Here is a 13,756-nt window from a genome sequence, read left to right on the forward strand (position 1 = left end):
CTCTCTGCATTTAACCCATTCACTCAGTGAAGCAGTGGGCAGCACTGTGTAGGGACGGTACCTTGCTCAGGGGTACCTCAGGTCAGTGGATTCGAACCACCGACCTTCCTATCATGGGGCCAGCACTCTATCTACTGAGCTGTCCCTGGAAAGCCATCAGAACTGACAGTATTTGACTGGATTCACTGCAGATACTGATCCGTCTGTATTTTCTTTGTTTTTTTCAGCACTTAAAGTGAAGAAAAGACAAAAAAAAAAAAAACCAAGTGAATCAATAAATTCAACTGTCAGGAATATAAAGTAGAGCTGAGTTCATTAAAGCATCTGGATTATTGTGAGAGGCAGTGCTTCACCAAACTCTTCACTCCTCTTCAGATTTACACCGACCGAACAGAAAGTGGACGCAGCCGTCACAAAGTAGCACCATTTGCAGATACGTCTTCATACTGAGACGCAGGCTACGTGTAATAAATGCACAGCAGCAGTAACTTCATTAATTATTTAAACCGTCTGATGTGGCACTCAGGTCTTATGTGAGGTTATTAACCTAAATGCTGCTGCTGCACGGTGGACGGCTGAGCTGCATCCGAAAAATCATCGGGGAACAACAAGGATCAGGCAACGAAGAGCAGACGTTACAGGGATCATTACAAAATGTTTTAAACACAGTTTTATTTTTATTAGTAGAATACTCATACTGCAGAGCATTATAAGAGCAACGAAGAGGAAAGTGAAATGTATGTGCCGACCTGCAGGGACACCTGTGGGTGCCACCTGGGCGCTCTGACATCGAAGCAACAGATCCGATGAGTTATAGCGCAGTCGTGTCAGATTACACTCCACATCCATCACACGATGGAGGGCGGATGAGACGAGAGTTAAACGCACACAAAACATTTATCTGATGAGCTGGAATTACCTGGAAGCTCAGACACTCAGAGATGCTGAAATATAAACTCGGCAAGCCGACAAACTGTTGCAGGTCAAGCTGATAAAAACAGACTCAAAGCCAACGCAGCGTTTTCTCACCGGGCTGTACTCTAAAAAAGGCTTTCCTAACACACTGCACATGCAGAGGAGACGAGAGACTGAGGATTATTTCTATTAATTCTCAGTGTCTTTAAAAAGGTGCATAGCTGGAGGCTTTCTCTAAAGTGAGAGCGCTTTTACTGACGAGCATAAAAGAGCTGGATATCACCTTCATACAAACCTGCGATGGCAACAAGATACAGAGGAAAAAATCCATCAATATTAAACAACCCCGTCTCCTAGGAAGGCTTGAAATGAGGACCATACTATAATAACTCACTCTTAAAGGATATTTCTATAATTATCCTTCTTCAGCGTAATTAAGCCTAATATGCAACCTTCAGGAAAGAAGCTGCAGTTCCTCAAACGGCCACCTGAGGGTCACTCAGAAAAAGATATTTACAGCCTAGTTTAAAAGAATAACATGAAATAAGAGCTGTAGTGGGTCCCTACAGCCAGTTTCTCCATTCATAACAATTGTACAGTGGCTGTGTATTTTATATGCATCAGATATCTGCTGAGGTTTGCTCAGTATTATTATTATTATTATTATTATCTGAATCAGATGTGTGAACATCAGAGAAGGATGCCGTGCTTCAGGAAGTGTTTTCTTAGTAACCGCTGTTATAATTGTATCTGCCGTGAAGTTAATTAAAACCACCACCTTCTGTCAAAGACCAGCTGCAAACTCTTTAAGACAACCGCTGAGGTTTACAGGGCTGAAATACTGAAGCTTTCGATTTTCCTCTAAGACATGTAGAGCCTGCCAGTCTTAGAAGGAAGTAAGACATGTTCTGTGACCACCTAGGGGACCCGTGCGGAGCCAAGCGTGAAGACGAGAAGACCTACAAAACAACACCAGCAGATGAACAAGCAGCCAAAGCTTCAGACTGACAGCCTTGCAAGCAGACAGCTGTTAAAGGTCTCATCAGCAGCAAGGCAGGAGCCCAAGAACAGGCCTGTGAGGCTATAGCTGAGGTATTCAGCAAGTGTGGGCAAGGAGGAGAGCATCAGCTGTGAGCATGGAAAAGCAGAACGAGAGAGAGAGAGGTGAAGCTGCGGGGAAAGAGGGAGAAAAGGGTGGAAGGAAACAACAATGGTGCCGAGACGGGTGAAAAGAGAGGAAGACAAACTGTAATAAAAGAGGACACACATTTCAGACAAGTCCAGGAAAATGAAGTCGCCATATACGTACGCTGAGAATATGATCTGCAGGTTTTATTCTAATTACCAGAGGGAGCATACATATCTATGCAGTATTGATTACAGCAGTCAGAAAGAAGCAAACAAATCCTCCATGTTTTCAGCTTCTGAATGTAAAAACATGGCCACCAGGCACAAACAAGCAAAAGAGACTACAGGTGTGGGTTTCAGGTCTGTAAAGGAGGGATTCTTAATAGGTACAGTGATGATGAAGGGTCATAGTTCAGATATAAAGTGAAGAACAGGGTGGTTAAGGACAATAGGGAGGGGACAAAGAGAAAAAAAAGCCAAAAAGTGGCAAAGGACCAGAAATCGAACAGAGTAATGAGAAAAAGAGATGAGAGAGAAATAACTGCTCCACCAGAGATAGCACTCGGCAAAGAGAAAGTGGAGGGCTGATGAAAAGGAGAGGTGGAGGTGATGATTGTGGAGTTTTCAAGGATTGTGTGAGAGTTTGGAGGGAGGGGGTGAAGAAGTTGTTTGTGATTTGGAGTCGTATAAAAAGCTCAGTGTTTTTAATCAGCGTTTGGCTCTTCTCTACCCACACAACCCCCACCCTCACCCACATCCACCCACCGCGAGTTAGAGCAGATGACGCACACTCAAACCCAACACACACCTGAGATACACAAACACACGACTGATTCTACAAAATCCAAGTAAATCCAGGTACAGATGCGTTAACGGGCAACATGTTCCTACTCCGAGAGCATCAAATACTGTGTGTGTGTGTGTGTGTGTGTGTGTGTCTTACAATAGTGAAACTCTGAGCACTCCTTCTGCTTCCAGCTCGTCACACATAGATGCTTGTAAAGGCTCCACTTAGTGTCACGTTCAGTTGCACTGGCTAAGCCTGATTTTTCATCATGCAGGCTGGTGTACTCGTGAATTACTCCACCTGTCCTACACCAAAATGTGAAAATCGGTCCTTTAAAAAAAAAAAAAATGACTGTTGTCTCTCAGCATCAAATATTGCTGTGACACATGCAACAAGACGCAAATGATACAGGCCACATCCTGTCCATGTACACAAACAAACTACTCCACAAAACGCCACACGCACAGGCTAATTATGAATATTTACTCTGAATGTTCGGCATTTCAGATTTATGGTTTATTTGTTTTGCAGCACCAGAAGAAAGCATCTAACCGGTACAAATTTATTCTGCAGCAGGAAAACAAACTTGCAGTGACAAAAACAACAGGAAGCCCTGCAACAGATGGTCTGGCCCCCACAGAGCACTGATCTCAACATCATGGAGTCTGGAACTACATGAAGACACGGAGACAGACTAAACCCACAGAAGCACTGACGTACGCTCTCCAAGATGATGAACGACTTACCTGCCAAGCACCTTGAAAAATACAACAAATATTAATTTATGTTTTAGTGCACGTTGAATGAATTCAATTGATAAATACCTACTAATTCTGAAAGCATCCTCACTATCCCATCTTTTCTATGAACTAAAGACGCTATAAAAAGTCCTTTGGCATTAAATAATTAATAAAATAATCAAAAATAAATCAGAAGAATTACATGAACATTCAAACAATCAGCATTTAAATGTGGGTCTGTATGGGTCAAGTACGTCTGTTAGACAAGCACTGAACCAAAGGGTGCGACCACCTCCAACCCCGACCCCCACCACCTCATCCTTCCATGTCCATACATGCAAAGGCTGAGGACCAGCAACAAGACCCCCACAGAGAACCAGTGAGAACAGACATGGCGTTGTTTCAGTTGTTAATAGCACAGAAAGAAGGAGCTGGAGTGGAAGTGGGTTGCCAGTTGGCTTGCAGATGTTTAGTGACTGTGGCTGGGGTAAAGCAAGTTAAATAATGAAGTTTGCCAGGTGGATGTGGAGCTGATGACTTTGACACTGAATTGTTGATCTGCCTGGAACATAGCTGAGTTTGATCATATAACAAAAAATATAAGGAACTAAATTAAAAAGGTGCGGAGAAGCTACCCAGCTCACGACACAGTTTGATAAAAAGCAGACTAGATAGGATCAGCACTGAGGGCACTTCACCAGGAAGACACACAAATGTCAGTTATATTAGGCGTATTAGCAGAATCTATTGACTATGAAAGACGCCTCGCAGTCAGCAGATATGCCATTTAACAGAGAAGATCAACCATAAAAATACTGAGAAATTTAAATCGACACAGAAGACAAAAACAAACATTTCCACCAGCTCAGACATTTTGGTTTTAAGAGATAAAGCAGAGCTCTTATTAAAAAACTTGGAAAAATATATTCAGAAGTAATAAATTTACGGCTCCCAGCAACCTTAAACTGCACTAATCAAATCAAATCAAATCACTTTTTATTGTCACATCACATGTGCAGGCACACTGGCACAGCACATGTGAGTGAAATTCTTGTGTGCGAGCCCCACAAGCAACAGAGATGTGCAAACACAACAACACAAACGAGCAAAATACAAGAATGGCCAACCTGAAACTAATAAATATATGTACAATATATAATAGTGTATGCATTTCTGGATGTGTATACTAAATATTTTCCTACGTGTGTGTGTGTGTGTATACACATTTTTACAAATTAAATAGTAAAAAAATAAAATAAAATAATAATAATAATAATACTAAATAATAATACACTAAAACATGAAACTGTGACAGTGACTGTGCTAGAAGAGAAAGAACGATCAGGTTAATTTGCTCATTTCTGCTGCGACTTGTGCAGAAATTTAGACTTAAATCAGAGAACTGATTAAAAGAGGTGAGAGTGACGGAGGACTAAGGAGGCGCCTCTGTCAGTGCGCCCCAGGGCGGCTGTGGCTACAATGTAGCTGCCATCAGTGTGTGAATGTGTGTGTGAATGGGTGGATGACTGCATGTGTAAAGCGCTTTGGGGTCCTTAAGGACTAGAAAAGCGCTTTACAAATACAGGACATTTACATGGAGAAGTTTTTGGGGGAAGTGTGTTTCACTGCAGCAGTACTGCAGGTTTATTTGAATTCTCACTCATTACCAGAAAAAAACAAACCCAACCATTACAAATGATCAAATGAGCATAAAGACTGATGGCATATAAATGTAGAGTTGGTTTTTCAGTGTTTGTATTCATGAGTTGGGCTTGCAGCTCTTAGTAAGCATACATAAACAGACAAAACGGCTAGGGTGCACTTAATGCTTAAGCTTCTGTCAGCATAAAAATGTCTTTTAATTGATTTAATTGTGATAAGTGACTCATTAAGTCAGATTTAAAAGGTCAGAATGATTGTTAGCATTTCGTTTACACATAAACCAGACGCATTTGGACTTTTCTGCCTGTTTTCTGCTACTCTGAGTTTTAAACTCACAGGTTACTGCGATCTTTTTCCTAAACCTAACCGAGGAGTCTCTGCGTCTAACCTAACAAGCGAGTGAAAGTAACAAGCAACTGAAAACAAAGTAACCGATAAGTCAAAGTGCCAACAACAAAGGTCAGAGGACAGGAACCAAGTTTAGATTCGTGCACAGACCAATGCAAATGTCTTGATCCTTTTGGGCATAAATTGTGACACATCACTCAGACCGCATTTCTTCCATCTATCTGAAGCTGTGTTGAAGGAGGTTAAGCAATGTTTTTCAGTTTCTTACAGGGAATTCTGTGGTGTTCCCAGGTTGACAGGACACAGCTCCCTCAGCAACGTGCAACGCTGGGTCTCCATTGGGAAGCACCCAGGACATCAGATGCCTGAACCACTGCAGCTGGTTCAGCACCTTTGTTCTCAGCCTCACTCTGGGCCTCCACAGACTCATATTTGACGCTGGTACCTGTGACCTCATTTTCTCAGTGACCATAGGTGAGGATTAGAACACAGATCATCTCGATCAGCTCAGTTCGCTCTTCACTACAATCGCTTGGTTAATTTTGTAGTTGCAAAACTGTAAGTAACTTCATTTGAGCAGACTGAGTCCATAACTGAAGCTCAGTCACCTTCTTTCCTCTTCCTTTCCTTTAATGACCCTCCTCCTCTTGCCGAACCCGAGGACATTTGACATGCTGCACCATGGCATCTTTGACAAACACCATCGACTCTTACTCTACTTACTCCCACCTCACTCTCACTCTTATACTAACGGCCTGCCTCCTCCACTGAGAGCTTCTACTGATGGTAAACTGCAGGAGACAGCCTGACAAAGGGAAAGGTCGTAGGTGAGATACAGAAAGAAAAATAGTAAAGCCAAAGACACACAAACGAGAACCTGCATCAACCCGACTACTCGTGGAATAATGCGACACATTTTCCAAAACACCGTATGAATTACAGTAACTCTTTTATCCCGTCTTATTTTAACATAAGGATGAGGTGAGAATTCAAACTGGCAACATGACAGATGAAGAAAGAAGAAAATGAACAATCAGAGAAAAGCGATTTGTTGGCTGTACTTAACACCTTTGTTCCTCACCATCTCCACGTATCGCTCACTGAACAGGACAAGTCAGTGTCTGCAAAGTCCAGCATCCACTTCAAGTCACCTGCCATGCAACAAGGGCCCTCACGCTTTGCATCAGGCAAATTTGCATCACACGATCATTTTAACCAGCGTGCTGTCCAAGTGTTGACGCAGCTGTCCTCACTGATTTGAGCCTACATGTCCCAATAACCTCAGTGGTTTCATTTACAGCATAAATATGACACTTCTATATTTACTTGTAGTTAATGTCCCCCAAAGATTTCACCAGGATCATTCTTTCACTCTGTGACGACCAGGATCAGATCTTACATCCTTGCAAACAACATGAGCTGCAAGACGAGAAAGCCAAGAACTGCATTCAACTTTAGACAAAAAACAACAACAAACAGTTCAGCAAAGCTGTCCTCCAGAGGCCTGACAGATTAGAGGGGGGAATAAAAAGTCCTACTGAAGAATTCATGGAAAAGGATGAAGTGATAAAGTTAGAGCTCGTTGCAAAATATTTTTTCGTTTTTTTGTACAGATTCAATTTTACCTGCTCCAAAAAAACGTGACAAAGATAAAATGCACAAAGTGGTTAAGCATAGATTTAGCTGTTCATAAAGAAAGAAAGAAAGAAATAAATGTCAAGTGTTTTTCTCCATTGTTACAACTCTGAAAGCAAAAGCTGTAATTTGGGTTTTAAACTGGTGTCTAACCGGCTGCCACAAGTCTCACCCCACCATCATTGACATCATTCCATCAGTTCTGGTCTTCAAAACACAAAACCAATCACACAAGTGTTCACATCACATTTTGAAAAGCTGCAAAGGAACACCGCAAAATATCAGGTCACAGCAAAGGAATGATCCTGCAGGATGCTCAGCCAATTACACTGACGATAGGTTTATTCCATCTGTTGTTTAGGAGCGTTCACACATCCATATAAAATTTTTTTATTTATATATATATATATATATATATATATATATATATATATATATATATATATATATATATATATATATATATATATATATATATATATATATATATATATATATATATATAGAGAGAGAGAGAGAGAGAGAGAGAGAGAGAGAGAGAGAGAGAGAGAGAGAGAGAGAGAGAGAGAGAGAGAGAGAGAGGCAAATGTCTGCAAAACTGAATCAAAGCTTTGTCTTACATTTGATCCAACTAGTGTGCAGACTTTTTCCAATTTTGCAGTCCTATTATATTTTGTCCACTTCATTGTGCTAAATGCATTCACAGCATAGCAATCACAGGAATAGTAAAATAAAAAATACTCATTATTTCATCACAATACAACAGGAATACAAAAACACATCTTTAAAATGAGAAAAAGATTTGAAGAACAGTTCTGAGTTCAATTTTTCTGAGGTAGAAATGTGAATTACAGCTCTAACAAAACTGAGTTTTCCTGCATTTTGCAGGACGTAAAGAGATTAAAGATTTTTTTTCCTTTTTGTGGCATCTGATTGTTTGCCTCAGCATGCGCCACTTACCAGAAATTACAATTGGCTTGTTTACCGCACTCCTCTCTCCATTCATTTCCTGTTTGTTGGAGGCTCTTGCTTAAATTCCCATTTTTGTGCCATTTCATTTCCTTTCCCTCCATTTCCTTGGGTATGTCTCACTGACAATCACTGTGCAATTTGCAGAAGTATTACATTCACAGAACAGTAATCTTGACACATCGTGAAACGGCGGTGTTGTTGAAACGAACGGACGGATCAGGATTTAGTCGGTGACTCAGCCGCACCACCATTGTGGCAAAAATCAGAGCCCTGCAGCTTCACACTTACCTGCTTTTGTGTCAGTCGTTTTTTCTTCTCTTTCAAAATCTCCAGCTACTAAAACGAAAGCTTCCTGCATGGCATCTGTTTAAAACTGCCAGAAGAAGAGCAGCTGTGACATAAAAGGTCGGCGACGACATCTTCCATTGATATGAAATCTTGATCCTGAATGTGTTACAAGATACTTTGAAAATTGCTCTTCTTCAAACTTGTTCTTGAGGAACTGCAGGTTGTCTTCCTGTAACGGTATTTCAGCAAATCATCTTCTGTCACTGCACCATACTGGTCTTGAATCCAGACAACTCGAGACTTTCAGCAGACGGCTGTATCTTTATCATTTCATTGTGTCTGTTCACCTGGATCATCTCCCGTCTCCCTGTTGAAGATCTTACCTTCTGAGATCTCATTGTTCTCCTGTGTGACGCTGCCGTTTTTTCTCCCTTGGGATGGAGCCATTTCAACAGCTGATTGCTGAGCTGGAAGATATAACACATGATGCAAAAAACAACATTAACGAATGGTAGGACACTGGAAGAAGCCTAGGATTCGATGTGTGCATCGACATATGACAACATGTGTTAAATAATACACACAACCTTCGCAGCAGCCAGTCATTCAAATTCAAGCGTTTGTCTGATAATCAGCAGGTGTGAGTTCCTCTATAAAAGCAGAGGTTTGCTTGTCTGGAGCATCGAGCTGCGTGATTCCTCAGGCGTGGGCATTCTATTACATTCAACCAAAGGTCAGACTAGGGGTGGGCGTTAGAAACGGTATAAATTTGGCCAACAGTAGAGATTTTGACTATAACGCTCTACCGCGATAGCGCATGTTGATGGTGTCATCATCAAGCTCCGCCTGTTTTGGTCGAAAGCATTGCAGCGGCTGCAAACAACTGCAAATTATGCCGGCGACAGTAATAGCAAAGAGACGAAGCACTTTGGGAATATGGGGAAAGCCAAAACCTGCGCTTCCTCCACTTCCCTACCATTGATTCATTAATGCTGAATTCTCTCACAGCTGCTCTATTCCCATGTTGTTGCAGTATGTTAATGACTAACTTCGTATTGTGGATGGATTATCTCAGTTGTTCTCCTGACTGAAGTTTGGTCCGTTTACAGCATCCTGCCATGCGATTGCATTTGTCCCTAACCATCAGGAACCCTCACGTTAACTTTTATCGAGTGGAAAAAAGTTAGCATTCATCCTCCAGCTTCACTGTGCTAATGTTATGCTAACATAGCTGTTTTGCTAGCGATCACGTAGCACATCGTTATATACCAGCTAGTCCAACTTCAGTAACCCTACAAACGTCACTGCTGTTTAGTTTTCTGTCTTCATTTATGTTGGAAGTGACAGCAGAGCTGTATGTTTGAATTTTTTCAGAAATCTCTCAGTCAGAACATGCTATATCATGTTTAGCAGGAAGCTAGCGAGCTAACTTCCGCTTACTTCCTGCTAACTTCTAACTCCATTGAATGTAATAAATTCTGTTTTCATGGATGCCTGGATGTTAAACTTAATTGTTACACCTGGTAAAGCAGCAACACTGATCATTTTATCAAAGATGAAAGAATTTAGACAGTTTTTAACTCTCAGTGATGCTGCAGTGTTCGTTTGACTTTGGGACCTCAAGTCGACGGAGTTTTGGACCCAGATTACTCCGCGAGGCTCCTGACTACGGCAGCAGTAATGCTCCAACAATCCATCAAGCGGTGCGCCTTCATAGCTTACCAAAGTCACACTAAAACATTTTTTGACAGATTTCTGTGCGCCGTGTACCACATAAAATCGGTTCGAGGTCAGTGACCACAACCAGAATTCATACATAAGGTGAACCGGATTATAAGATGCATTTAGAGAAAATTCAAGGATTTTAAGTGTGCCTTTTAGTGTGTAAATATGTTATACAGAAGAAAATAATACAGTGGCTTTTGCAAGTCACTGTATATCACGATATATATCGTTGCCGCAGATGCTTCAAATTATACCGCGATATGGATTTTAGGCTATATCGCCCAGCCCTAGGTCAGACTGCAAAATGCTCAGAGAAACTAAGAGCTACATGTCAGACTCTTAGGTTCTCAGTTAACATGTTAAATGTTCATGACAGTGCAATTAGAAAAAGACTGAACAGGTGAAGGCCTGTCAGGAAGGGTTCCCAGGAGAAAGCCTGTTCTCCCTAAAAGAACAAGCCACATTTGCAAAGCTGCATCTGAACAACCCACAAGACCGAACAATGTTCTCTGGACAGACGAGTCCAACGTGGGGCAGAGTTTGGTTATAATGAGAACATCACACTGGTGAAAACCGAACACAGCACATCAGAGTTTCAGTGCAACAACAGAACATTAGTCAGAGCTGTGAATCGAAGACATCAGGACACAGTTATATAACACCATTTCGTCAGCTCTGAAGAGCAGAGCGGTATTCTAAATGCTGAGTCAAAAGGGCTTTTGTAGCCTGACATGAATACTGGAAACACTCAGCACCTGTGGATATGTACATTCAGCATCAGGTTTAAAAGCTTTGTTTTCCTAAAGCACAGCATGAAAGCAAGTAAATACCAGCAGGTCGCTGAATGTCAATGACTGAAACTAAGTAAACACTCAGCTCTGTATTCAGAACTGAAACACTGAGATGAGGTGGCTATTTGAATTCTTCACTGCTTTGCTCTCGTCTTCCAACAATAATGCTACGTCCAGATGAACAGAACCTTTTGGGATCCAACAATGCAGCTTAAATAACATATAAGAAGTTCTTACAGAACAAAGGAGGTCGGGATCAGGGTGCACATGTTTTGATCGTGTTCACAACACAAGATTACACGAGAGAGCTGCTGCACTGGTCTGTAGTCTTTCAAACTAAAGTGTGCTCTTGTCGCCACACCCCAATAAGTGATGTCACAGCAGGTATTCTGCCAATCACAGCTGATGGAAAGCACCTGCTGTCACATCACTGATTGGAGCCAAAAGTGCAATTTGGTGTCACACCGTAATCAACTCGGAGGCAGTTTTCTGTCCGATTCGGTGCGACTGCGACGCCGTTTCAGTTCTCTTAATTTTACAACTCGAATTACATCAATCAAGCTGTCCAATCAGAAATCAGCTGGAGGATCCCTGAAGCAACAGATTTAATAATCAGTGGAGTCATTCTCTTACCTTCATGTTTGCCCTGAAGAGGTTTGCTCTCCTGCCCCTCATGGACTGCAATGATCTTAAAGTTGTACGTTTTAGAAGGATCAAAGTCCTCGATGACCAGTTTTGCTTCCTGCTTTGATGCCTGAACCACCTTCTGCTCTCCGCCTATTAAAGAAAAAGCACAGACACTTAAGACTGATAATTACAAGCAAGAAACACACACCCCACCCTCTGGGTGTGCGGCCCTTTCTCCTTGTTTCTGTTTGTATGTTAAACCTCACCCCCACATGCATTCAAGTCAACTGATAGACTCTGTATGATAAAAACCGATGAAGCCTCTGGATCTGAGAAGTGAAGCCAAAGTCTCAGTTAAGTTTCTTTAAGCTGCAGCCGTTATAAACCTCTGTTGGCAAAACAATATAGAGGTCTATGAGAAAATGACTCAAAGTCTCATCTCAGTAAACATTTTCCTGAAGTTTTATGACTTTCATTGTCTAAAACCTACCATAGGGTAAGACAGACCATTTACTTTAGAATAAGCAGGGTGTTAGCCAGTCGTTTTAATACAGAGACCATGGTAGACATGAGGGTTAAGCTAAAGATATGCCAAGATTTATCAAATCAGTCGTAAATCTGTCCAAAACAGCTGCCACAGAAATGGTGTTAATTCAACAGTGATAGCATCTTGTCCTCACAAACACTGTGAGGACAAGATGTCCGTGCAGCTATCAGTCGGTGAGGGTACGAGCTCATCCCCCAGGACTTATTCACAGCACGACACAACCTGAATTTTAAGGCTGTGTTTAAACCAGTGAAGATAAAACATAGCTAAATCAATAAATCACCTCACACAGGTAGACAGCAGCGGTTGGACTGCATGCAATAGAAATCTGGCTTTGTTTGACCTTTTTAGTGTCAAGAAAAAACAATTCAGTGTCATTTTGGACAGCAAGACTGTCGGTCACACAGCGAAAGTATATTATCGAGAATTTCAGGAGGATTCTGTGTTGTGTTGAGTGTCTTTAGTAAGACTGCTGCACAAAAACAAATTAAATACAAAAAACGCTTCATTACCTTTCATTTTCTTTCTATTGTAACTCTAACCTTACAATTAAAGTAGATTTGGCAGAATAATTTTCAGTGCCAGCCTCCTTCATAATGTGACAATCACTTTGTAGATATTGCACAACTTCAGTAATTTCCATGTAGTTATGTTTTCAATTTAACACAACGCCTGTTTAGGAGCATAAAGATCACTGCAAAGCTTCAAAACTTTTTAAATTAAACTTTCAGGCTAGATATCCATCCACATCAATAGGTGTGTTTCAGATGTGCATTATAAGAAATGGGTTTTTTTTTTACATTTAACATGTTCATGAACACAGCTGGTAATACAACACACGGCCCAGATATATGCAGAAAGAGCCCGAAAGGGCAAAGAGAACAGGTAAGCTTAAGAGTACATTTCATTTTCTGTAACAGCTGTAATTTGTTCTAAGATGAGGTCATCATGACGATTTAGTAAAAATTAAAAATAGATGTAAATCTCTGGACTGAAAAATTTATGACTAAAAAACAACCTTATGTTGTTCAGTTTTCTCTACTCCCAAATTTTACAAACCACTGAGTTGACTTGGCACCAGCACTGTTGTACCGCTACAATACAGGGTGGGCCATTTATATGGATACACCATAATAACATGGGAATGGTTGGTGATATTAAAGTCCTGTTTGTGGCACATTAGTATATGTGAGGGGGCAAACTCCTCAAGATGGGTGGTGACCATGGTGGCCATTTAGAAGTCGGCCATCTTGGATACAACTTTTGTTTTTCCAATAGGAAGAGGGCCATGTGACACATCAAACTTATTGGTAATGTCACAAGAAAAACAATGGTGTGCTTGGTTTCAACGTAACTTTATTCTTTCATGAGTTATTTACAAGTTTCTCTTTGACATGTCGAAGAGGTTAACACGTGAGGAGCGGATCAAAATTGTGTTGATATCTGGTGAATGCAGTAACCGGGTCATTGCAGCAGATTTCAATGCAAGACACCCTACGTGACCACCCATCTCCCATGCTACAGTCAGCAAACTGCTTGCTAAGTTTGGTGAAACTGGTTCAGTGTTGGATTTGCCAAAATGTGGACGCAA

The 13,756-nt window shown here is 41.2% G+C and overlaps 1 protein-coding gene across 1 annotated transcript in view; it reads right to left on the reverse strand.

Annotated features, from left to right (window-relative positions):
- Positions 1 to 13,756, reverse strand: part of col14a1b (collagen, type XIV, alpha 1b) — a 164,220-nt gene that overhangs the window by 131,715 nt on the left and 18,749 nt on the right. Inside the window, exons 3-4 of the mRNA XM_085345751.1 lie at positions 11,625 to 11,768; positions 8,859 to 8,942 (exon numbers count right to left, since the gene is read on the reverse strand). Coding sequence (XP_085201877.1) covers positions 8,859 to 8,942; positions 11,625 to 11,768 — 228 coding nt within the window. The remainder of the gene's footprint in view (positions 1 to 8,858; positions 8,943 to 11,624; positions 11,769 to 13,756) is intronic.

Source organism: Diplotaxodon limnothrissa, linkage group LG22 (assembly GCF_057381915.1).
Source record: "Diplotaxodon limnothrissa isolate DT_005_m linkage group LG22, D_limnothrissa_male_GT1.1, whole genome shotgun sequence".
Classification (NCBI taxonomy): domain Eukaryota; kingdom Metazoa; phylum Chordata; class Actinopteri; order Cichliformes; family Cichlidae; genus Diplotaxodon; species Diplotaxodon limnothrissa.